This window comes from Anopheles marshallii, chromosome 3, assembly GCF_943734725.1.
Source record: "Anopheles marshallii chromosome 3, idAnoMarsDA_429_01, whole genome shotgun sequence".
Lineage (NCBI taxonomy): Eukaryota > Metazoa > Arthropoda > Insecta > Diptera > Culicidae > Anopheles > Anopheles marshallii.
Window position 1 is genome coordinate 81,861,432 of NC_071327.1, and position 25,356 is coordinate 81,886,787.

The following is a 25,356-nucleotide window of genomic DNA, read 5'->3' on the forward strand; positions in this document are numbered from 1 at the left end:
CGGCAAAGCAAAAGCCACGAGGCGTACTTCTATTCCAAGCTGTCTTGGTATTTTGAATGAAGTTTCCCATTTGATTTGGAGTTCTTTTTTTCAAAATTCGGTACTCTGTATATCTGTCTGCTGGAATATAAGGTAGTGCAGAAACATGCACAAATCAAAATTACGCGCAATAATGTAGGATTATGCGAAAACTACTTCCAAATGTTCTGACAGAATGAATGGAAACGGTCATAAGGAGTGACCCAAAAATGATGTAAACTAACCGATGCACGCCAACAAATGATGATATAATACTCAATACTCGAACACGCTCTAACGTACGGTTCTGGCCACACCTTTGTCTTGTGAAGCGAGCTGCCTGAGCAGTTCCTCTCAAGCTGATGGGAGGTGGATGAAGTTGTTAAAGATGATCCTAGGTGATGCGTCATACATAGCATGACAGGATAGTAGGGCCTTCGACAAAGAAGATAACGTGGCAACATTTCTTTTAACTGCTAGCTATAGTGAAGGCACATACGAGCACTGCAATCTATAAACAACCGAACTCCAAAACACTGTACATTGTCTACTAATGGAACGTACATGGGCGAGCGATTAATTAAGAGCGATGAATCGTAAACGACAACTGAATAAGGTACGTGTAGTTAAATCACGGGCCTAGTGGTTCGGAAGAATTGCAATTCTTGCAACACTTCTTCTGAGCTGCATATCTTACTTATATGAAATGACTAGTATAACGTTATCTATATATTGACACGAAGTAAGAAGCGGAGCGCCTTCATATCAATAGAGCTATCACTATCGTGCACTGAAACCACGTTGGGGCACTTGTTCGGAGCAACTTTACACATTCCAGCCGGATCTTACTCCTCCGGCAGGAATGCTAATAACTTAGACGATAGATGAAACACACATCGTTTTGCGAACGTTCGTGCGTGCAAACCTCTATAGCTCGTATAGAATTGGGACAGAAGTCTAATCTTTTAACTGATAAGGATACACGCGTTAGAAAGCAACACACATACACGTACACCTGGTGAGAGGGCTCGTTAAGCAAACCAAACGTCCGAGAAAGAGAGAGAAAAAAATAAACTCCCTACGATGTTAGAGATCCGCCGAGCAACGGAGAGGTTTGCCTGAGGAGAAGTACTTTGCTAGCAGTAGTTACAATTGTATTCCAAAATATTTTAAAATCAACCATATTTGACATGAGACAAACGGAAGAACGAAGATGTTGGAACGCTAGACGCTCATTATCTTCACGCCCATCAACTAGAGCGGTTTCTGATGATTGGATAGTTTGTAACACGCACAGCAAGACGGTATGGGAAGGTCCTTAGCATGAAATAAGCGAATATTAGTTTCTTCCTCTTCGTCTCGTCTAAATGTTCTGGATTTTTTGAAATAAAATACTATTCTTGTAATCGCTACTATTATTGGTATTCTTGTTATGATTCGACTTAGATGGAAAGAAAATAAGGAGACTGGTTGTTAAATGAGGCATTTCATCAACTTGTTTAATTTGACCCGGCAGATACGCTTTTAAGGTAATAACTCTGCGGATCTCCATCATTTCCATGTCCCCCTAGTAACTTACGGTCCAGCCGTATTTTGTTAGCGTGCTATAAAAAGAAAAATGCCATAAAAATTGCATTCAATTTCGCTATAAAATGTAATCCAACATGGCGTCCTTCCTGCATGAGCTAACCTTGTGATTTGAAGTTAGAGCGTGTTTGTAAACGACCAAACAAACACACCGCTCAAAACAGATAGGAACAAACATTCCAGCATTTCAATCAAGTGCTGCAGAAATTCTTGCTTCACAGTCGCCAAAGTCGGATATAGTAGGCCTCTCGAAGCCAATCGCAATGGAGTATTGCCTGTTGGATATTGGCGTACGAAAAACGACGCTTGTGAACGAACACATTCCAACCAACGCACTATCGAACAGCAGCAAAGAAGAGCCCTCAGCATCCGCAAATCTACCAGCACTGCCGCATTTCAAGCATGAACGCCAAATTTACAATCAACTAGACCCGGAATTGAACGTGTATTCCGTTATTCGTGATATCCGCCGCGTACCCGAATACGAACTGCGCGAAAGAACTGACGCATACGATTGCAGCACTGTTATTCTTGGTGTTTTTCTGCGTATTCTAGATCCAAATGAACCCATCAACTACAGCTGCACGAAGCAAAGGCAACGAATGATTGCTCTGCTATTCGAAGAACTTGAACGACGGTCCATAGTCGAGGAGGAGCTGGGGAAAACATCGACCACACCCGACCAAGAGGGTAGAAGAGCTCATTCGGTACAACAGTTTTATGATCAATTGCGATCATACCATCAAGCACGATCCAAAGAAAGTGACTCTTCGTCAGTGTTAGACAATGTACAACATCCGTACCTGCGCCCAGTTTTGCGTCCGTACCAACAAGAAGCCATCAGTTGGATGTTTCGTCGTGAAACCGATCCACAAACACTGCCTGCCCAGTACGTCCGGCTACGGAATCGTTCTCTAGCGGAGGTGGACTTTTTTATGGACCTGTACGGTTGCACCGTAAGTGACACACCACCCAAACCTACTGCGCTGCCCGCTGGTGGCATTCTTGCCGATGAGATGGGAATGGGAAAAACTGTCGAGATACTTGGTTTGCTGCTGCTGAACAGGAAGAACGATTACAGCCAAGCAAAGACACGATCGCAATCGTCGGATGATTCTATGACGGACGATGACGATTCCGCCGAAGTGTTTCCACTGAAATGTTTTTGCACTAGCACGCATCGGAGAAAAACAATCACTTGTCGAAAGTGTGGCCGGCTGCAGCACCGTAAGTGTGTTCTCAAACACCACCAACCCAAACAAAACATACCCAGCCGGTACATTTGTCCGGAATGTTGGCGTACGGAACCGCTGGTCGAATCCGGCGCTACCATAATCGTTTCACCGGCCTCCATCAAGCATCAGTGGGAGAGCGAAATTCGGAAGCACGTGTCCGATCCCAACTTTCGGTTGTTTGTCTACAACGGTGTCACGGATGCGCTGGGCAAGTGGATTAGCCCCACCGACCTCGCTTCGTACGATGTGGTGCTGACGGATTATAACGTGCTGAGACCGGAAATTTACATGATTGCGGAAAATGCACGCACTTCGCGGCACGAGAAGCGTTTTCTCGTTCCTACCACACCGCTTACCATGATACGTTGGTGGCGCGTTTGTCTCGACGAGGCACAAATGGTTGAGGGAGTGCACAGCAATGTGACAAAGATGGTTAAAGCCCTGCCGGCAGTGCATCGCTGGACGGTGACAGGCACACCGATCGAAAAGACGGTTGACAATCTGTACGGTTTGGTGCACTATCTCGATTACGACCCATACAGTTGCTGGCCGGTGTGGTCACAGTACTCGACACGCTTTCAGAGCGGTAATGCTGAACCGCTGCTTACGATGATGGTACGCGTGATGTGGCGCACGTGCAAGCATGCTGTTCTCGATCAGCTGAACATTCCGCCGCAAACCGAGCGCATCCACCACATCCGTATGTCGGATCTGCAAAGCTACTTCTACCGCGGTGAGCATATTCAGTGTGCGCATGCGTTCCGTGACAAGGCACGCAAAATCGGACTCTCACTACGGATGGGTCAGATGAACATACATACGCTGAATTTGCTACTGGAACCGCTGCGCAAACTTCGAATGGATTGTACCATGCCGTCCGTTTTGTACTCAGGTACCACGCTCAACGCCAAGAAGCTTCTGACCCCTGCCGAACTGCACGAACATCTCGTCACGGCGAACGTACACAATTGCAAAGGGCAACTCCGGTCGGTCGTGTCATCGTTGAACGGCATGGCGGCGGTACACATCCTTCAGCACGGCTACAGTCAGGCCTTCCGACTGTACCAAGCTAGTCTGCGCTGGGCCGACGACTATCAGGGAACGATTAGTGTCGATACGTTGCTCCAGATACACGCCATACACAACCTGCTCGATCTTTCGCGTTGGTATGAGAACAGTCTCGATTCGGAGCTAAAACCCACGGCACAGCAGCTTCACGACTACGAAGAACGATGTGCCCGGCTCGAGTGGCGCTACATTGAACAGTACGCCAGCAAGGTTCGCACGATCGAGACCGCTCTACGGCCAGCGATACAAAAGGTAAATGAGCTGATTGCATCTCAAAACAACCAACCGGTATTGGTACGGCTCGATGGCGCTTGGTGGCACGATCTGTTAACTGGCTTCGAAATGGACGATACGTCACGTCACGCTACGCTCGAGCACCGTTTGTTCCGCGAGCAGAATCTGCTAGAAAACACGGGCGTCCGTTCATGGCGCTCGATGGATCTTTGGTTGATGAACTGGTTGGACAAGATAGTCGAAAGGCGCCGCAATCTTAAGAAAGGTTTCCAATCGCTCGCCTTCTTCGTGGACAATCTCCAACCGAATCACCTCTGGTCGGAGCAAACGCGCACCGCCATTGAAGAGCTGGTACGGACCGCCTATGCATGCCACCTTGATCCCGCCCTGTTCGAGGAGGATGAGAATGGAATGCGAACTGAGGAGCGTCGGGTGGCAGCGGGCAAATCGGACGCACCCGTATGTCTGCTTTGCAAGGTGAAGGACACACTGAATCAAATGGAAGCGGTTCTGTTTCTCATTAAACAAACCCAAGCTGCAACCGGAGGGCTTTGGCAGGTGTCGGCACAGGAACTAGTGTTGAAACGTAAGCACAAAGCGCATTGTTTGTTGCTATTGGACAATCAATTTTCCCTTATATTCGTTTCTTGTTCTTTTAGAGCTTCATCAGTATGCCAAACGGCAGGAAGCGTATGAGCAGACGGTCACGGAGGGTGATCACTTCCTGTCGTTTCTCGAACGTATTAAGCTCGAGTTCAAAGAATATTCGCAGTACTGGGTGGAAATTAACTACACCGTCGCCGCGTACGATGAGCTGACCATGTGTAAGTCCCGCCTGCAACTACTAACCGCAGCCGAGTATCAGGAGATGGAGCGCACGAAGAAGAAACGGACCCTGATGCAGCTGCTCGCATGCGAACTCCCCGATACGATGGCCGAATTGAAGCTATCGAAGGCAACCGCCGAACGCGAGTTCATAAGACTCAAGGGCACGCTTAAATATCTCGATCACCTGGGCGCGAGGAAAGAAATCGATCCGTGCCCAATCTGTCAAATCATTCCGATGGGAAAGTATACCGTGTTACAGTGCGGTCACCATCTGTGTAGCGTGTGTTCCCTAAAGATGATAAAGTTGGCAAAAATGAGCGGCAACGTTACCACGTGTGTCATATGTCGACACGCGCAACAAGTGAAGGAGTAGGTTTTTTCCCACATTCATTGGTACTGGGCTCTATTAACAATCCTTTTCTGGCCCTTTTTTCCAGCATGCAGTATGTCACAATGACGGAAAATAAAAACGTGCAAATAGTGCGCGGAAGCTTTTCGGACAAAATCGTCAAAATCGTTGAAACCGTGCTCGAACTGATAGATGCCGAGGCGGACGTAAAGATTGTGATATTCTCCCACTGGGAACCGATCCTTAACGAGCTCGGTGTAGCGTTGGGGAAAAACGATATCAAGTATCGCCAAAAGTCCGCCAAATTCTACCAAAGTGTGGCAGAGTTTAAGGACTATGCACTGGGCATCACGTGCCTGCTGCTTCCACTACGGTACGGATCGAAGGGATTGAATCTCACCGAAGCAACGCATGTGTTTCTGGTCGAACCGATTTTAAATCCAGGCGAAGAAATGCAAGCAATTGGGCGTGTGCATCGAATCGGACAGACGCGACCAACATTTGTCCATCGGTTCATCATGCTCGAAACGATCGAGGCAACGATACACGAAACTATTCAGGGAGATCGCAGCGGCAGATGGCTATCGAAGGATGTGACGGTGGAGCAGCTGGAGCAGTTATTTCGACTCGATGACGCAAACAGTGATGTGATAGTACTATAGACCTAGCGTATGTAATTTTGCTTCTGTGTGGAAAACTACGTTACTATGAGTTTGTGACATAAAACAACGTAACACTAAATTGTGAGTCAAAATATAAAGAATATGAGTTTTTAAATAAAGTCCAAATATATTTACCGATCAAAATGAGAACAATGCGATAATTTCTACCTCTTCTTACATAAACATGTCATCGTAACCTGGAGGAGGAAGATGATCCGGATTTGGTTGGCGATTCAGGCGATTGTTGGGTCCCATCGGATCGATGCGTGGTCTGGGCATAAACATACCAGGCCTGTGCAAAAGAGAGGAAAGCAAAGGAGTCTTAGAAGCTGTGCGCCTTCAGCAATACAGCTCGTACTTACATTCTGGGAGGAATTGGATCCATTAGCATACCGCCACCAAGTATTCCCAGCGGATCACGATCCGCCATACCTACACCCACATATGGTACACCAAATGTTTCAACTTTTGGTATATCTTGCGGTACTGCTGCATTTTTCGGTACTGCTGCTGTTAGTGTACCAGAGGTTTGTGTGGGCACAGCGTTGTGTATTGGCTTCACGAGTTCCGTATCCAGCCGGGAAATTTGCTTATCTACGTTGGCAATCAGATTCGTAACTTTTCCGCCACGAAAGGACTGAATTGTTGTTTCGAAATTGAAGACAACGTTCGAAACCTTCAGTGTCTTGGCATGCAGGAGATTAAGGATCATTGTATCATTCGAGAGCGTTCCGTGCAAGTTGTACAGCTCGTTGTTTATGGTGTAGCGTAGTGCGTACGATACATTATTTGCGTTCCATCCTTCCGGCAACAGTTCGCTCTGCTCAATGCTGTTTTCAAGTGTTTTCTGTTGGGCAAAAAAGGTAGAGAGCTATTCAGATTTGACAAACACGACAAGAATGCGCCACTAGCCTTGATACGCACATCATCGCCGACGCCAACATTACGAAATCCATTCTTCGTCAAATACCAGTGTACCAGCAGAATCATCAGATCCGATTTTTTGGTCACCTTGTCCTGCTCCAACTTCCACAGCATCTCCAAGCCAAAGTAATCCGGCGACTGCATCTCAAACACCTTATTTGGCCGTTAACTTTAGAAACCACGCAGTTTTCAACTTACAACCAAGCGCCGCAAATTTGCTCTTCCACAAAAATATGGACTATCATCCAACGACAACCTACTTTGTTTAGAATACCTGGAACTGTCAAAGAGAACAGCCGTTTCCTCTTAATGCCTGCCTACACGTGTAGCATTCAAATGATGGAAGAGAGGCGTTTTCATTCCGAATAGAAATGAATCCAAGCGATACAACTTCAATTTCCATATTTGAAAGACGCATGCAATCTCTATTGAACTTAATTTTCTTCAGAAAGTGCTCTATTTCATCGGCTCCTCCTGAACGAGCGACCATAAACACATTCCCCAAATAAGTTGACATGTGTACATGTTTACACTGTGGCTGTTTACTTTTTGCAGCTGTTATTAAAAATCGAATGTCATTTCTTGGTTGGTGTTGTGTATGTGTTTAGATTTTGGTTGTCCGTTTTATTTCCAGTACGCACTTTATGTTGGCCAAACGACGGAATCTGTGCATCTTCCGTTCTAACCGCAATTTAGTCTAGTTCTCGAAATATACTGAAGCACGCGATGGAGCTCCCAACACTGTCCATCGAAGCCAAACGATTGTTGGTGCTAAAAACGCTCTTACGCGACCCGGCTGCGGCAGATTTGCGGCTGTCGCTGTTCGTTTCAGCTGCCAGGTCCTTCCGGTACGATTCCTGCCTGCAACCATTTCCGCCAGATTTCATCATAAACAACGAGAAAAGCATTGAGCTGTTGGTAAGAATACGTGCGTGCGTTTGTGTGTATGGGTATCCGTAACACACGTAATCAAACAGCCTTATCTGATGCAAACCTCTTGTCTTTCCGGACCACTCCATAAACACCACGTCAGTGTCAAGTACTGGATACTATACCGCCAGTAGCGGAAATTCCAGCCAAACTGAACGCTCTGGGCGAACAGACGGTTGGACTGTTGCACTGGATCCTCTGTCGGCAAGCCCGTCCTGCGCTTCGAACCGTACCGAAACCCGAACACGATGAAGTGCTCAGCAAATGTCCCTGCTACGCCAAATACGCTATGCCCAGTCTCATTTTTGAAGTCTCGTACCGGGACAATCATTCGAGCGAACGGGCATTCCAGGAGCATGCAACAGAGTTCAGAACGCGGCACGCATTCCACGGCAGTAGACTCTTTAACTTCCACTCCATACTGCATTACGGTCTGCAGCAGCACCTCAACAAAGTGTCCCTGTTCGGCGAGGGTATTTACCTGTCGGCGGAACTGCAAGTGAGCCAAATGTTCTCCCCAAACGGGTCCGGCTGGAGCAAATCCACTCTCGGTACACATCTGGCCTGCATTGCGCTCTGCGAATACGTGGACAATCCGAATTATGTTAAGAGTCAAGGTAATTGGATGCTTCCGTGCGTTTTGAATAGAAATGAAGAATGTTTCTGTTTCGCTTTTAGAAGAAGCACCACCGTCGACTGAAGACGGAAGGACACCAGCAGTGGCCACCTCAGACGGTCCTTCAATCATGACCGCTTCTCTGACCGGCAACGGTAGTATCCCGGAGCGATATATTCTAGTGAAAAACAACGAAATGGTGCAGGTGCGCTACCTGCTGCTGTACGGAACCACCAAAGATGTCAACACCACAGCCACACTGGGCGGATCTCAGACGGCGGTCGATGCGATGTATCCCCTGCCGGCCACGCAACCTTCGTACCAGATGCGCCATCCACCGAGTCGATTCATTCAGTGGATCGCAAACAACAAAGGCTTCGTGCTGATCGGTGGGTACGTCGGGCTGCTCTTGATTGTCGGCTTTATCAACAGTCGAAACGCGCACTTTGTAAAGGAAATGTTTCTACAGAAGTTAAGCCATGTTTATAATGCGGTGCTAGGCTACCGTGGTAAGGAGTAGCAAAAGGAACTCCCATGGGACTGATGACTGTTTCATGCTGCCCAGTGTTTGCCTTCAACAAGGAGAACCTCCAAGACCGGATCCTCCCACCGCAACGCATTTATCTGTTTGTGTGTGGGCGCATGTGTGTGCTCGAGAATGAATGCATCCGGTTGATAGTGCGTTCTTCTTCTTGTTTCCTATCTGTGTTAGTTTCTTTAGTTTCGTATCTATGGACTTTATATTCGGAAAGGATTTAAGGGGTATATTACAGGTGATACAATTAATAGATTTCCACCCCGTTTCGGAAAAATTGGACGGTCCGTGGTTGAAGGGAAGCTCATTTTTTAAATGATAATAAATACTAAACACCGAACGAAAGTTTGAACCGATGTTTATTAGTTCATACGTTTCTGTTGGATGACGATTGTTCAGCTGTAAAAACAGAAAATTTGCAGCGCGTTATAATAATTGAAATTTCGTAAAACCAACGGACTGCGATGTTTTTTTTTTTTGTTTAACCGCGATGTTATGAAAAAGCTAAATTCTTCATGCACGCTTCCATGCAGCTTTTGCTTGCAGGATTAAAGCAACCAAATAAATTGGAACATATTTATTCCAACGGAACGAGATTTCCGTTAAAAGTTTATATGTTTCAGATAAAAGTGGATTTTCATTTGTTTTTTAAGCGCCTGAATTAATCGCTATTTACCCAAAGCTTGAATAGAGCTTCTACGGAGTAGGAATGCGTAACGTGTACACGGCCCTTAAGCGTCTGACAGCTTTAAAACGGGGCACTCGTGTTTTCGCGACAACCCGTGGAGCCGTTTCGAAGTCGGCACGAAGCGAAAGATTTGCTGTTTTTGGGCTCAATAATCGACCGGATAGCAGAATTGTCCGGCGCATCGAAGGAGTGTGAAAGGGAACGAGGAAGCGACCGTGCGGATACCCGGCTCTCATTCTCTCTCGACAGTGACCACTTTTTTTTATATTATTTGATGCACAGTTTCCAGTGCATGAATTGAAATTTTATTCGAGACCTTTTCGGGGACCTCAAGCGGCGATACGTAATGGGGCCCCTCACCATCTCCCATAAAATATGCAATCTAATATCAGTAATACTTGGAAATAAAGCAAGTATTTTCAGTTTTATTAATTATCTATTTTATCAATTAGCATTCAATTATCCATACAAATAAGGATCTTCAATCGGTTATTGAACCAAATGTTTGTTTAATGTCTCGGTTTTTTTCTGAATTCTTTTAATTGCAAACCACGAACGTGTTTGTGCTACATAGCAAATGGACATCTTTACATTTCTCGGCCGGCGTGAAACGCAGTGAAACTGTTAGTTGCGGGTTGTTGAAAATTGTTCCTTGGGAGTTTCTTTGCGTTGCTGCTTCTACTGCACACCCAGTTGGCTTTCGGTTGCAAACGCTACGGCAAGGCAAGTGATATGGTTCGAAAGTGATTTAGGAATTGGTGCCAAGCATAATGCTTTTGTGGTTCCGAGTGTGCTAGTGCTCCAGAACTCGTCGCTCCGAGGTTCCACTAACAGACGTGTGTAGCAGTGTGTATACTTTGTCTGATCCTTAATCACAGCGAAACCCCCGTTCAATTTGTGGCAAGATTTGTGAAGCATCAACAGTTTGTGGCTGTAGTGTGTTGGTTCGACCAAGCGTAAATCATTCATTGGACAATTGTACATGCAAAGCTCGATTGTTTACCTAGTTCTTTGAGCATGCAGTAAAGTAAATAAGAACTTACGGTGACAGTAGCAAGCTGTGGGATTTCCCCGCAACACATACACAAATAAACAGAGCTTTAGCCCTAACATACGGTGGAAAATGCGCGCCCTTTATCGAAGGGTTTTACACGCTTTGTAGGGGCTTTCGGGTGCTCAACTCTAAATTTTAACCTTTTTTTTTTGTACTGCGCCATGAAACATTACACCTCACAGATGGAAGATTGAAAAGAGACGAACGGATCGTACGCGGCGGAGAGTTACCTTTCTTGCTCTGGTGAACGGAACGAAGTGTAAAAAGTACCGTTCATCCGCGTTATTTTTGGGAATTTACATTTACATCACAAGTTTCCATCTTTAAACTGGCAATGTAAAATTGTCCATTAGGCGTCCAAGCTGTTGGCGGATGTGGTTTCCTGCGCTTCAAGGTTACCTCCCAGTGGATCCAGTTGTTTTTAGGTTTTAGTGTCTGCAGCGGGGTAACCGCGAGAAGAGCATCCATCTTGGCCTAAAACTAACCCTCCAATCCGGAAAAAAACGCACCCAAACACGTGCAGAGTGTTTCGTGTGCGTAAAAAACCCCTCCCCCCTAACATCTCCTCATACCCCAATTTTCCAGCAGAGTACGTCGGAAGGGGCAAACTCCTCGTACCCGTGTGTGGTTGTGTCTGATGTGCAACGGCAGTGTTAGTGTGGTGTGTGAAGGCAGTGTAAAACAGTGAAACAATGCAACGTCCACAGGCGTTACGGTTCGGCCGTTTCCATATGGAAGCAGAAGCAGCATCCGATAGCAGCGAACGCATCTTCACCTTCAGCAGTAGAACCGACAGCAGTAGCAGCAGTAAAAGGTGCAGTCTGCAGCATTCGTCAATGTGGTGGTTGGTGGCAATTTGGACACTTTTGGTGACCGTGGGTTTGCCGCCCTTGGTCTGTGGGCTTCCCGAGGGTGGTGCTGATGGGAGCTTTCCGGTCGGCAAGTTCCCGTTCCTGATGCCGAAGGTCGTCCCGTACAAGGTAAGTGTACACTTTTGCCAATGTTACTAAGCTGACTTCTATCGTGGTGGCCCTGGGAATAACGCATAAAAGCCCCCGCAGACGAGATTATTCGGGGAATTGAATCTCCAGAGCAGGAAGCGAATTTTTGGGGAAACGTTTTAGCAAAATAAGATTGTTCTGGATGATGACGCCGCCCTGCCGACCATATGGTAGCGAATGTGCGTCAAGTTTTTAGCAACAGTGTGTGCGGCGTGATAAGAAAGTTCGACCCACGCGCACATTTTACTCAATGCAGTCCTTGTACAGGGTCATGTAAAGCGGGCAGAGTACGATCATGCTTTTACGAACAGTTACTTTCCAACTTGATTGACTTTCTTTATGTAAGAAAAAAAATGTCTTAAAAGACACGCGACGTTAGAATGTATCGATCTGCATCATGCTTTCCGTTTGTGATCTTCATTCGATAACGTAGCATCGAGTCACAATTCGGACAAAAACTACAACACTTGACAATTCCTTATCATCAGAGCGCGCTGCAGTGCGCAATTGTTTTGAACCCCGGCCATAGCAAAAACCTGTACAAACAATCACCAACCAAAACAAGTGCTCTTAACATGCGTGGCTGGCTGCAAAATGAGAAGAAAAAAACCTACCTTTCGGGTCATGTGCTCGTGGCAATGTGTCCGATATTGCGCTAATCTAGAACTTTGATCGATTGCCCTTCACTTCGGTGAGGCCGAAGGCTGTAAGGAGGGGCAATTAAGTAAACACTAGTTCGGTTTAGATTTAGAAAGGTTACATTTACATTATATATGTGTTATATGTACCCAGCCCAAGACTCCAAAGTCAAATATAAACCATTTATAGATAAGAGTGAAGTAATCCATCTATGCTCATGACATTGAGTCTTTCTGTCTTGATAGGAAGAACACTGCACTGCTCTATTATTCTGTGTATTTTTAGCATGGTTTGTATACTTCAATCCCAAATTCTTGACGTTAATTGAAAACTTCAGTGTTTCGTTTCGACATTCTATGCAACTTTCCAATACACTCGGGACACAACTTTCTTCATTTCGAAGTAAACCTGTTTGCTTTCAAAATGCCCTTGTTGCACCCATCAATTCCAAACCAGAACCAGCTGTGTGTGTGTGTGTGTGTGTGTGTGTGTGTGTGTGTGTGTGTGATTCATGTAGCGAAGAACATACAAAATCAGAAACTTCTTCACCGCCGTGTTTCTCTCGTGCTTGTGACAACAACCGGTCAAGCCGGTCGTATTTGCACAGATGATTAACATTTCCCTTCATTCTCATGGGACTCTCCAACGGTGGTTCTTCCGGTGAAAGGGGAACTAACACCCTTAGAACGCATCGGGCAGTACGTGACACACTGGAAGCTTAGCCCGATGGACTAACTACATGTCCTGTACGTTTTTTAGGACGACGACCGATGGTTATCCTTCCTCTGGAGCACGTTCCGAATTGATGTATCAGCTCTCGAGAATCCAATTAGGAACGAGGTGTTAAATATCACCACCAATCTGGAGCAGTTCGATGGCACGAATCTTTTCTTGGAGGAAACTGAAATGAGTTTAAAACCCATTAAGATCTGCGGAGAATTTGTAGCGTCCAAGGTCCGTTTGGGTTTCTCCAGTGACATGCTAATGTTGTCTGGTGGCATGATTTAATGAAGCTGTATGCTGTACCTACCTTCAATTCGTGCGATCTGTTGCCGGTGCAGGCAACCAATCAATTATGTCCGCACGCTAACCTCAATCAGTCACCACGTGCGCTTTTGCCTGTTTAATTGAATGTAATGGCTTTTCGATTACCACCCAGTCGCAGTCATTGGCATGGGATGAAAGGTTGTGTTATCTTAGCCTTTCTTTCATTTCGATCAATAGAATAAACATTAGCACTGTTAGCCGTCAGCTGCATCTTGATGGCGTCACCAATGTCATTGTCTTTTTAGGGCCCACCGACGAGTTCTTCCGACAGGGACAAACGAACGCTGTTTTTAATAATTTCATCGTGAAAGCGTAACTTTGTGTTGTAACATTTCTGAGAACACTCAGTACATTAATTACCTATCGGGCTCTCGCTTTTGCAAACTTCGGGGGCACAAACAGAAGATTCCTTGTTCATTTCAAGGGGACAAGTAGGGGGAGCAATGTGGGGAGCAACAAGTTGGACTGACTTTTACATCACAGCCAGAAGAAGACCCGCTCGAGAAGAGGTTAAAACTGTTCGCAGCCTGAAAACGACGTCTCGCTGTAAAACTTTTCCGGTTTCCGTTTTAACCAGCAGAGCTTTTAAAACGCTGGCAAAAAATGGGTTTGTCAGGTGCATTTTTACTGGGTAATTATGGATCCCTGGGATCGATGGGCGGAATTCACTTCACCTTTTGATCACATCAATCATTGCTAATAGCCAATCGCAACTGTATCCTTGCGCTAATTGGTTTTAAGCAAAGCGTTTTCCCATATAATTAAAATCGCGAAACACGTTTCATAGGGAGCATTTTTCATTACTTTTCATGGTGTGTTTTACGCCGAATTGTCCCGTTATTGGAACCTTCGCCCACTGCAACGCCATGGACACTTGCACTTGCATCCAAAAGCGAAGGTCGCTCATTGCTTCGGTGAAATTACCTTTGCTGCAAGCATGCTTCGCCCTTCATCTCGTTCCGCCATCGTATAAAGCTAATGGAGGAAAAAGTGGATGAAATTGTTAAAATGCTGGTACTATTTTTAGACACTTTTCCCGTAAAACCCACCCACCCGTCCCGTACTGTTGCAAAAGTTTTCATTGGGAGCGGTTCCAGTGACGCACGGTGTGGGAGTTTACGGAAAGTCAGCTTTCCCATTGTGTTTGTTCGTTTGTTGTTGTCGTTTTTTTTTTCGACAATTATGTTTACTCTGTTCCCTTGTGTTTGTGCATTGTGTTGGAAGGAAAATTTGCCAGCCAAAATTGGATGTCATGCTTGTGTTAGTTTACATCTTAACAGCGATTGTGATTGTTTTGGGAAATTGTTAGTTCCATTTTATAGAAAAAGCTGTATGAATGGGGAAGGGTAACAAACGTACCCTGAACCGGAAGCACCACACAGGAACGCTTACGCCCTTCCTTTCGTCCTTCGTAAGCTTTGTCGGCAAACAAACGGAACTCCACTACGTCGTAGTCTCGTAGTCACAATTAGTAGAACGCACGTGAATACGAGCTCTACTGCCTGCGCAGCGTTTGGCTCCTCCCGGCCAACGTTCCACATTTCCTGCCAGATTTTGGGTGCTTGGATTTTGCGGCAGCTGTTTGCTCCGACCAAAGTCCTTGGATTTTAGGACGCAACCGTGCGCTATGACGTCAGAAACAGAGCGAGAAGGCATGCCCGGATCGTCTTGCTACATCGGTCGCCGCTTGCTACGTTTCCCTGCCGGCATTTTCTTCGCAAAGGTCCGGTTACGCACGTACGCACACACTTGTACGTGGATGGCGTGGAAATCCACTGCTGGGAAGGAACCGGCATGGCAAGGACGCTGTGGTTTCTCGATGTTGATTCATACTCTAGCGCTTGACGCTATTGACGCTTAATCGAGAAGGAGATGGAGTCGAGAATGGGGATGGTTAGCATATTGCTTCGAGTTCGGTTGGATTTTCATCGAGGACCACCTCCCCAAAGCAGATTGTACTATTGATTGTTGAGCTCCTTCTTTGCTACGTCGTGTTACTCTGGCTTGTGATTAGTCGAACAGTTGAAAAAGAAGACTTTACTGGCAAAGGAACTCCAAGCCCCTCCCCACCCGCCAGTCAACAGGACACATAAATTCTTCATTGCATTATCACGCTTTTCTTCATAAACCAGATCGGCATACACATAAAGCGGCTTTTATTTATTTAGGTCTTATCAGAATCAATAACGGCCGCTCTTTCCCACTGTTGATCCACGAACGGCAAACATCCCTTTTGGGGCCTTCTTTGGCGGGACATCATCATCTGGGGAACATTAATTTAACCCTTTTTCCAAGGTTGGGGCCAAAAAGGAGAGATCCTGCAGACGGTGGATGATTAAGTTTGATGATGGAAAATTGGCTCTCCATCTGGATATTCTCGATCGCACAAGGAACGGTAAGGGAACGTTGCCGAAATGACGTGTCTTCGCATTCCCTCCCCTGACACGCAAGCGCCTTGCTAATTATGCTTATATTTATTAGAAAAGTTTCATGAAGTTCTTCTTCTGGTGTGATTTGGTAGAACCCCCCCCCCCCCCCCCACCCCCCACCCCTTCGGATGGCCGAAGCAGCGAAAAGATGTGCGCGGCGATGAATATTTACAATCGAGAGGAGCCTTATTTCGTGTGAGGGCGACTCCCAAGTGCAGGAACGGAAGGAATCCACAAAAACCGTAACGAAGTTGTTAAATTATGCATGAATAATTTGATAAACACACACACACACACAGTGCCGGGTGTGACGCTAATGAAAATGGCAAAACATCACAAACGAATTGGGCAGCTTGCACTTCCGAAGGAAAGCCAACAGGCTTATCTACTGCTAACCAGTACTAAGAAAATCTACCGACATTTGCTGAAGAATTGTGTTTTTTGTGAAGTGAATGTTAGATGAACGATACGTTAACGAGATGCTCTGGAAAAGGCTCTCAATTTGATGCATTGTTGAGGTTTTTTTTTTGTGAGATAAAATCCAAGTTTTTTCAGTGTCCGGAAATTGATGCTTGGAATTGATTTCGAGCTATGAAAATGACAACACATCTCCAAGATTCAGTGCAACCTTCAACTGCTCACCGACAGTACGAGCAATGCCATAATTTATGGCAGAACCGTTTGTCACAATCGTACGCCTAAAATGGTGTGCGCGTGTGTTCGAAGGAAACGAAATGAATCCATGCTACCGAGCAGAGGACTCGTCCTAGCGACATATCACGTACCAGAGAATTTTCCACCTCGCAAGACGCCAACCGGGAGGCCGCGGCCCCCGACGTTTTCCCCACAAGAAGCGTACCATCAATCCATCAGTTTGACACCGCATCGGACGCGGCGGACGATGATTCAACGGATACAAGTTAGGCGTTGACATTGAGATCAGCATCAGCAAAGGGTGTTTTAGTGATCTTCTACACCCGACCTGCTTATCAAAATCTATTACAGCTTGCTTGCGTTTGTGCCAATGGAGAAGAGCAATGGCGGGACGCGCCATTCTGCTTTCGAATTGCTGCGAATCGAAGATGAAATCCGACCAGGACGGGGACGAGGTAGTTGGAAAAACACTCTTTCATCCTACGCAATATTTTCCATCTTTCGATAAACTCAATGCGTAGGTGGTGCTATTTTTGGAAGCAACGATGGAGCAGAATGGATAAAGCATTCGGGCTCTTCCCCGTTCGCTACACCATTATTCATCCCAACGCAAGCCCAACACCAACAGGATTTAATGGAAGTTTAGCTAATTTTAGATCCGATCCGATCCGCTTTTAGTGAACGACGAACGGGAATGATACGTGGTTGATTTGGTTGTGTTCGGTGGTACCATTGCGCGGCCAGGAAGACAGGAAAACAGCCCGCAAGGGTGTCGGTTTTGCCAGGTATATCTCGTTGAGGCGACAGGCAAAAAGATAGGACATTGGACGTGATATGACGCTTGTTACAATCATCTCCGATATAACACAGGTAAATTCCGATCAAAACCTCTGACGACCGGTAATCCCTCGCCCGGCATTGCTATTTTGGTTGATTTTTGGACAGCACGACCTGTGTACCTGCGTGGTGGGATTGTTTTGTGGAAGGATATTTAATCCGAACTCCTTGAACTTTTTTCCACAACGGCCAACGGTCGAACCATTGCTTCTGCCGAACTGCTTGAGATATTTCCAGTGTCGGAATTTGGATGTTTTCTGCCCCGAACCACTCTCTGTCTCTCTCGGGACGATGGTTTCGCAATGTTAATAGCAATGTTTGTTGTGTTGTTGTCTTGTGTAACACAATTTCGTGGTATTTCGATTGATGGGGGTTATACACTAAGGGAGTACGGGAAAATCATTCGCCACCGATGTTTTGCTGGACTTGATTCCATCGTTGTATTTGTACAATTCGCATTCTAGCTGCTCTTTTTTTCGGAGAAAATCTTTCCTTTTTGAGCGATTTTTCTCCAATGAGATTAAGCATTTCCAGAAATTATTCGCATTGCTGCTTGGGAGGAGCATCAATTTCAACAGTTGTATACAAACGACTGATGTGTTGAGAAATAAAAAACCTTCTCACGTAATTGTACAATCATGGGAAAAGTAGAAACACTTTTCGCCGCATCCGTGGCAGCTACTGATGGCAAAAAATATGTTAAAATTGACTTCTATTTTTGCTTTTTAAAAGCTGTGCCTGCTTTGCGGTGTTATTTTGTTGTGTTATTTCCGCATTTCCGTGACCCGATAAGGCTAACTATGGAAAATAGTGGAACGAATTGCGCTTTTTTTTCGCAAACATGACCTTCAAATGGTGGCGAATAGCGAGTGAGATGGAAAGGATCGAGTTGGGAAAATGCTCCCAGAAGTTACAGCTTCACGATCGAATGGAAATCCTCCAAGTGTACGGCACGTCCGACACACATCTTGGTATGATTTGTTCCCTGGAATGAGTGTGCTTGCATGTGCACTTGCACTTGCTCTCCTCCACAATCACGGCTAGAGGTGTGGAAATGCATAATTTAACCACCGAGCACGAGCTTTCGCTTGCAAATGGGTGGAAAGCTTGCAATGTCTTATACATTGTACATGCCAAAGATGCATTAAGGCTTTATCTGTCCTGTAATGAGACTCTAGATTTATTGTAATTACGTTGTTTTCAAGGATAAAGGATCCTTTCGAGATGAGAATCGTCTCACCACCGTCGTGGTCTGATTCGTGGGGATTGAACCTATGTGATGTATTAGAGTGTGTTTGGTAACGACTTCTCCTGGATGATGACCATGGGGGAGGTTGACCTTTTCAAACCATTCCACCCCCCCCTGGCTCTGGGCGTATCGATTGTAATGACATTTCGATTTTAAACTTCACCTTCAACTAACTGAATGTTTCAACCAGACATGCCCGATGACTGGCCATGTCGGAAGGTAGGACATCTTTGTGTAGGATGCTGCATTGCTGTACCGAACAAAAGCGTATCCTTCCGGTCGGAAAAGACTTCGGAAAATGTGTGTGTGTGTGTTTCCAGGGCGACCCAATCGGAATCGCATATGGTACACAAATTGTGTTCCCGTTCCAGTTCGTTACTGCCAAAAATGGAACTTATCCCCTTTTTTGCCTTTTGGTACAACTCGTTCGACACATGCAGACCCGTCGTCTGACACACAGCAAATTGGATGGCCTTACCTTCCTTTTGTCGCAAAAAGGAGGCCAAGTCAACAAGTATCCGAAAATGCCAGGACAACAAAAAAAAAGGACGAATCTTGGCGATGGTGTGGAAGAAAAACACTATGCAAAAATATGGTGTGCGGTTTTGTTCCCCATTAACCTACACCCTCGCGCGATGGTTATGGCACAGCTTGACCTCCAGTATGACCTCGAATTAAACGACGACAGGGGGGAGGCGTAAGCCGTAATAATGTGCGATCGTTAGTAAATGAATTCCCGCTCTCTGTGTGTGTGTGTGTACAGCACCGAGAGAAGCTGTGGCGAGATTTATTTTTCCATCCGCTTTGCAGTTGCCTTTCCCTCTGTTTGTGCGCTGATTGCGTACAGCAGTTTTCCGTAACGTTTCCATTACCGGGTATTCATTTCTCGCTCTGGCCGAGCACATCCTCTGGATCGACCCCGGGGATAATGGAAACAGTCTGATAAAGGATCTGAGGCATAAGATCTTCGCCGTTTCGGGGTAAAACCCCCCCCCCCCCAGGGGGTGGGACGTTCTGGAACTAACCGTCGCTGGTGTTTTCCTCGTGTCGTTATCGCTCTGGGAGCTTGCCCTGGTTACTTGCAATTTAGTACGTCGAACGAACGTCATTCGGTCGACTGCTCGGTTCACTTTTCGCAAACGGTGAGTGAATGTGAATCCAATTTAGGGGTTTCGCTCTGAAGAGGGACCTGGTGGGATGCGCAGATTACCGGTGCAACAAGTAACAAGGCAGCGACGGGGGAGTTGGTTGGGAAGTTTCTGAAGAGTTCATTTGATTAAAAGCATCCATCTCGTAATGGTTCCAAGAGCTGTAATATGCTTTGGCACAAGATGGTCGCAAGAGTGATGGCGCACGTTTTTTTTTATGATGGTTTAATCGAGCCTCCAATCGGGTTCGGGAGGTCGTTAGCGTTGTGAGGTGGTATAAAATGAAAACATTTCCCCAGCAAAATGGTGCTCTTTTCATCGGTCAAAGTTCAAATATTTGCCATTTTCTATGCTCCAAATTGTGTGGGTATTGTAATTCGCATTTCGTTCGTTAAATGGAACTCCTATCGGTGCTGTTGAGGTAATGGAATATGCTTTCAATTTACTGACGCTGCAAGTATCTGACAACTTAGCGCATCAGTCGTACATTACAGGGGGAAATACTAAATTATTCACACGATCAACATCCCCTTTTTGAGGAACACAAGTGCTAATGAGGCCCAAATTGGACTCTCCATTTCTGTAACAAGAAGCCAACTTGCACCATTATGAGCCCTTCCTCCGGGAATTGGGGGGTGAAAAAAACACCGTCGACCATAGCTTATTTTACTAATGACACACTCAACGAATCAATTCCAATCCCTTTCCGCTAAGCTTGCGGTCGGGGAAGCTTTGTCCACACAGGGAGGGAAAAGAACATGGAAACATGTTCGCGCGGTCATGACCAACTTTACCACCAAGTTTGTGTATTTTCCTGATATACTAATGTCGTTTGTCTGTTTGCTTTTGCAGCCCGAACTCTACCTTTGCACCCCGGTAAAGGTGGACTACACGAAGAGCTACTACATCGGTAAGTTTCGCCGTGCTTGGAAGATCCTCGCCATACCTCGAAGAAATTGCCTCGATTATCTATATTAATTTCTCGTTCGTGTTTTTTTGTTTTTGGTTACTTCCCTCACTGGTAAAGTTGGCTTCGAACCGAACGCCACGATGGCCACCGCCCACCATATGCTGCTGTATGGCTGTGGGCAGCCCGGTTCCGAATCGGCCGTATGGTAAGTTTAGCCCAATAAATGTCACCCCAAAAAAATGATGGAGCATCTGTTGTTTAACACACGTGTGGCTTCTTGTTCGTCCTCCAGGAACTGCGGCGAGATGGCGGGTGGTGGTAGCGAGGAAAGTGGCAGTCCCTGTGGCAGTGGCGCACCATCGCAGATTATCTACGCGTGGGCCCGTGACGCACCGAAGCTGGAGCTACCGGATGGAGTTGGATTTAAGGTCGGCAAGGAGTCACCGATTCAGTACATCGTGCTGCAGGTCCACTACGCTCATATCGATAAGTTCAAAGGTAATGTTTCGGGAGGTTGTTTATTAAAACGCACTTCCAGAGTTAGACAAAATGAAGCGAAAGCATTCGTGAAGGTTTGCAAACTTCGCAAAGCTACACCAATAAGCGTAGGGTAAAAACTTTCTCGCGAAAGATCTTGGGATACTGGAGACGGTCGGACAGTATCGCGGCACAGGAAATTTCATTTGCAAACACCCACGGTACATATAGTCGCAGCAGGTCAGGATTTACATCTAAACCCGGAGAAGCATCTCGCGGTTAGGAATGAATCAAAATTTTATGAGTCTCCGCTGGGATCCGCTTTTCCCGTTTGCCCCGTTGGTTGGCAAACTTAATTGAGTTGGTGGGTTTAGCCGGAGAGCTCCGATGGTGCTGCTGGTGGCTTTCGTTTTGTTTGGTACTCGTTGGAATGCTCTTCCTGCTGGTGTGCTGGTGTGGGAGCCTTTGGGTTTAGCGAGGGTTGCTAAAATCGTCCTTATCGTTCAGAGGAGTGCAACATAATGCTTGTAGGTGGCAGGTAATTCCGAGATAAATGCCAACGCTACCCACGCTCGCTCTCCGATGTATTCAAAGCAAGTAGACGAACCCCGGGGTACCAACAGTCCCAAAAAGGCGGTAACATTGCGCCAAGCGGCACGTTCATGCCGAACGTACCAGAGAAGGACAAACGGGGTTGGTGAAATCCTCGAAAAAAGGCGAGTAACCAATCTTCTCGAATGTATCCCCGGTTCCAGTGTTGAGTGGTTGGGCGTAAAGTGCACGTACCCGGCGGAGTACGTTTTGATGGTTACTCGTTATTCGCTGGAAGCTAATTTATCATCTTCCTTTTGTGTCCTTTGGTGGAAGGTTCCACACAATTTTCCACGGGAGCAAATTGCTAGCATGAAAAGTTTTGTCATCCAATCGCCAAACCATACCTTCTGGCCCTATCCCACTGGGTGAAGCATTACCCCAAGGGGGGTATACGTTGGAATTAATCGTTCAGTCGTTTGCTGTAAAAACCACCCGTTCCGCTATATGCCAGAAATACCTGCCAAAATTTTTTACCGGAAAAGAGAGAAACAATTTCCCATCCGGGGTCCGTACATGGTACTAGGTTCGCTTTGAGCACTTTTAACGATTCATATTTTGTTTCACACACACAATCATCGTCTGTAAATTCTACTCACGAACTTTGTAAGCGAGTGCCTGCTGACGTGCTGCTCCTTCGATTGCGTTTATCGCCACATTACGAACCCGTCAACGTTCACGACACCTGTTGAAATGTCCGACGTGCGGAAGCGGTGTTTGTGTGTGAACAGTGGAGCATGAAAATTACCGCACTGCCCACACCCGGTTTTTCCCAGGTCAAATTGCCACACCAAAAACACGGCAGTCACGAATGGAACAAGAAATGTAAAATATACTCCAACAGTTCGGTGTTTTCGCCCCGAATGTTGCGTATAACTGGTGGATTAGATTTGAAAAGCGTTCTTTCACGAGTGATGGGATCGTTTTTTGACGTGATTTGGATATTATTATTGAAAAGGAAACAAATCATTAAGTATGATCCAAGCGTTCCGACGTTCTTCATACCTTGGCCAGTATAGCCGCTTGGAACGCTATCAAGTTGGGTAATGTTTTAATTGCTGTTAATGGCAAACCCCTAACCTTTCCTGATGGTGGTACTTCAACCAGAAGGAAGAGATCATCTCTACCAGCTTCATGCTGACCACCGTAGCCTTAAATACTGCCACAAGCCGCCACACGATTGCTTGCGCGAGTAACCAGAAACCATCGCTGGTTGTTGGTTGTTTGTTGTGCCATTTCCATGAACCATTCGGTAATCTTCCCCTAGCGGTGCTCATGTCGGACGACAAACAATCACCATTGGAGAAGATTACCGAAGATGGAAGAGTTGCCCGCTGTTGACACCTTCGCAGAAAAGCCGGCAGAAGTCAAGTAGTGGAAAAGCTTGGTCGCCTTAAGGGTGAATGGATTCTAGTGGTTTCGGTTTTATCACCACAGTGAATACTGCTGGAAGGTGGTTGGTGGTGGTTTATTTCTTCCACCAGGTCAAGTTACTACAGTTTAAAATTAAGTTACATTCAACAGGGAAACAACTGTCGCTTAAACCGTAAGTCTCACCAGGTAAGCAAGGTGTTCGTTGTATGTAAATTTATAACTCCACAAATCTCAGCATCGAAATGAGTCGTCTTACACCGTCTAACGTTTGGCAACCTAAATTTATCGCTGTGGTAACACAAAGCCATTTCCAGGTGATAGTGGCATAGACCTTGACTGCTTCGTGTGAGACTATGTGCGAAGAATCCTGCCAGCCCGATGAAAGAGGATGCTTGCAGACTTGATATCCCCGGGGCTTGCTGGTCGGAACGTCAGCCTTTCAGGAGAAGGGGAAGTGATTCGATAAATCATTCATGAGGTGCGCTCCAACAACTTCGACCACTTCTTGATGGAAATGCTCGAAAGGATATGGAGATAAGGCTTTAGTTGCGTTCAGTTATTTGAAGGCCAACCGACCATAAAAGGTGCCGCACGAGACGACATCACTGTTACAGTGTTTACGACGAAGCAAGACTCGGGAAAAAAGTCAGGAACTGCTCCGTTTTTAATTACAACACATTATGCAATAAATTGCTGACAGTTTTGTTTTATTTAGCAGGACGAAACGTCTCCTGCTGCTGAAAGTCTTTGTTGTGTGGATTATTGTGCAGCAAATAATCTTGCTTCTATCGAAAACACGATAGTATCGGCACGTCCCAACTGTCTGATACGTAAAATCGTTCGATCGTGAATAATGCAATTGAATTTATGGCTGGTATGGTGGTGGTCGTCCTGATAGTGTTGCTCAGTGAACCTACGTTGCTGCAGGACGAACGAACGAGGTCGCATCGGCAGTTCATCTGCTGCACTCTATAAAGCTCTCTTTGTTGAAATCTTTGAACGATACACATTCGAACGCAACAAATTGGTGTGGCGCAGATTCATAAATCCCTCGTCCAATTAGATTGTCAGCTCGATTAATTTACATCCATTTTAATCGCCTCTCCCGATGGTGGTTAGGGCGACTGTCTCTGTGGTGCTCTCGCACGGAATAAGCTTGATTAACGTTTATCTTCTCGCGTTGCATGTCCTGCACCAGATGGAACCACGTACGACGACTCGGGCATATTCATCCACTACACGACGAAACCCTTATCGAAGCAGGCGGGTGTGATACTGCTCGGCACGGCCGGCTACATCCCACCGATGGCAACCGAACACATGGAAACGCTCTGCGACATCCAGGAGGAAAAGGTGATCTATCCGTTCGCGTACCGTACGCACACGCACAGCTTGGGCCGAATGGTTTCCGGGTATCGGATTCGCAAGGACGACGCCGGCACTGACCAGTGGACACTGCTGGGCAAGCGTGACCCACTGACACCGCAGATGTTCTATCCCGTGGAAAGCCGCGATCCAATTCGTAAGAATGACCGTCTCGCTGCCCGCTGCACCATGGAGAGTAATCGGACGCGTATTACGAAAATTGGGTAATTACAATGAACGGGAGCAAGCAGCCTTGTAGTAGCATTTGCTCGTCACTGACTGACTTTTTGTGTATTTATAGTGCCACCAACGAGGACGAAATGTGTAACTTCTATCTGATGTACTACGTGGAGAACGACGAGCCACTCCAGATGAAGTATTGTTTTAGCAACGGACCGCCACTGTTCCGCTGGAGTAACCGTGAAACGGAATTAAATCACATTCCCGACTACGATGCCAGCCATCTGTAGAGTGGTGTGAGTGGCTATCGTGGACGTCGATAATAACGACCGCTTACATGCACTCACACGCAACATATCGATTGGTGTTGGGTATGGGATCACAGGGTTTCCCGCTCGATTGGCCCATTCGAATGGTGCTGCTGTGCATGCTGCTGCTGCTGCCGATCGTGATGCTGTAGCTCAACGTTCACACACATTTACGCTTCTCTACCCCTCTCCCACTATCCCCATTGTCTCTCTATCCCCCTTTAGCACACACCGACACATATTTTAACAGTCTAATCGATTGGTACACTATCCGAGCGAGCTGTTTCTAGGACGACCACTTCAAAGTACGAATTTTCATATCACACAATTTTAAACGGACGAGCAACGGGTGGCGAAAAGGCCCCGTGCATAAGTATCCATTATCCTATAAATTATCGTAACCCTTCCTACCCCCAATG

General features: G+C 46.2%; 4 protein-coding genes across 4 annotated transcripts; 3 read left to right on the forward strand and 1 right to left on the reverse strand.

Moving 5' to 3' along the window:
• The first annotated feature begins 1,868 nt into the window (after positions 1 to 1,868).
• Positions 1,869 to 5,981, forward strand: LOC128713922 (E3 ubiquitin-protein ligase SHPRH). The gene is made up of 3 exons (XM_053808794.1): positions 1,869 to 4,728; positions 4,802 to 5,339; positions 5,408 to 5,981. Exons 1-3 carry the CDS (start codon positions 1,869 to 1,871, stop codon positions 5,979 to 5,981), a joined length of 3,972 nt encoding a protein of 1,323 aa, XP_053664769.1.
• Positions 5,982 to 6,155: 174 nt separating this feature from the next.
• Positions 6,156 to 7,049, reverse strand: LOC128714502 (proteasome inhibitor PI31 subunit). Its single transcript, XM_053809376.1, has 3 exons — positions 6,906 to 7,049; positions 6,344 to 6,828; positions 6,156 to 6,273 (listed from the first exon to the last, which is right to left on the reverse strand). The coding sequence occupies exons 1-3, from the start codon at positions 7,047 to 7,049 to the stop codon at positions 6,156 to 6,158; spliced, it is 747 nt and encodes a 248-aa protein (XP_053665351.1).
• Positions 7,050 to 7,631: 582 nt separating this feature from the next.
• On the forward strand, positions 7,632 to 8,971 carry LOC128714996 (protein mono-ADP-ribosyltransferase PARP16-like). Its single transcript, XM_053809878.1, has 3 exons — positions 7,632 to 7,823; positions 7,939 to 8,452; positions 8,514 to 8,971. The coding sequence occupies exons 1-3, from the start codon at positions 7,632 to 7,634 to the stop codon at positions 8,969 to 8,971; spliced, it is 1,164 nt and encodes a 387-aa protein (XP_053665853.1).
• Positions 8,972 to 11,420: 2,449 nt separating this feature from the next.
• On the forward strand, positions 11,421 to 24,919 carry LOC128711535 (peptidylglycine alpha-hydroxylating monooxygenase). The gene is made up of 6 exons (XM_053806416.1): positions 11,421 to 11,708; positions 20,585 to 20,642; positions 20,760 to 20,847; positions 20,935 to 21,140; positions 24,283 to 24,673; positions 24,751 to 24,919. The coding sequence occupies exons 1-6, from the start codon at positions 11,421 to 11,423 to the stop codon at positions 24,917 to 24,919; spliced, it is 1,200 nt and encodes a 399-aa protein (XP_053662391.1).
• The last annotated feature ends 437 nt before the right edge of the window (positions 24,920 to 25,356 follow it).

Excerpts from the sequence above, each read along its gene's own strand:
- LOC128713922 (XM_053808794.1), top strand. The coding sequence starts at position 1,869 with ATGGAGTATTGCCTGTTGGATATTGGCGTACGAAAAACGACGCTTGTG. Across the intron at positions 4,729-4,801 it reads ACAGGAACTAGTGTTGAAAC|AGCTTCATCAGTATGCCAAA; the intron begins GTAAGCACAAAG and ends TTGTTCTTTTAG. Across the intron at positions 5,340-5,407 it reads CACGCGCAACAAGTGAAGGA|CATGCAGTATGTCACAATGA; the intron begins GTAGGTTTTTTC and ends CCTTTTTTCCAG.
- LOC128714502 (XM_053809376.1), bottom strand. The coding sequence starts at position 7,049 with ATGCAGTCGCCGGATTACTTTGGCTTGGAGATGCTGTGGAAGTTGGAG. Across the intron at positions 6,829-6,905 it reads ATGTTGGCGTCGGCGATGAT|AAAACACTTGAAAACAGCAT; the intron begins GTGCGTATCAAG and ends TTTGCCCAACAG. Across the intron at positions 6,274-6,343 it reads GATCCAATTCCTCCCAGAAT|GCCTGGTATGTTTATGCCCA; the intron begins GTAAGTACGAGC and ends TCTTTTGCACAG.
- LOC128714996 (XM_053809878.1), top strand. The coding sequence starts at position 7,632 with ATGGAGCTCCCAACACTGTCCATCGAAGCCAAACGATTGTTGGTGCTA. Across the intron at positions 7,824-7,938 it reads AGAAAAGCATTGAGCTGTTG|TGTCAAGTACTGGATACTAT; the intron begins GTAAGAATACGT and ends ACACCACGTCAG. Across the intron at positions 8,453-8,513 it reads GAATTATGTTAAGAGTCAAG|AAGAAGCACCACCGTCGACT; the intron begins GTAATTGGATGC and ends TTTCGCTTTTAG.
- LOC128711535 (XM_053806416.1), top strand. The coding sequence starts at position 11,421 with ATGCAACGTCCACAGGCGTTACGGTTCGGCCGTTTCCATATGGAAGCA. Across the intron at positions 11,709-20,584 it reads CGAAGGTCGTCCCGTACAAG|CCCGAACTCTACCTTTGCAC; the intron begins GTAAGTGTACAC and ends TTGCTTTTGCAG. Across the intron at positions 24,674-24,750 it reads ACGCGTATTACGAAAATTGG|TGCCACCAACGAGGACGAAA; the intron begins GTAATTACAATG and ends GTGTATTTATAG.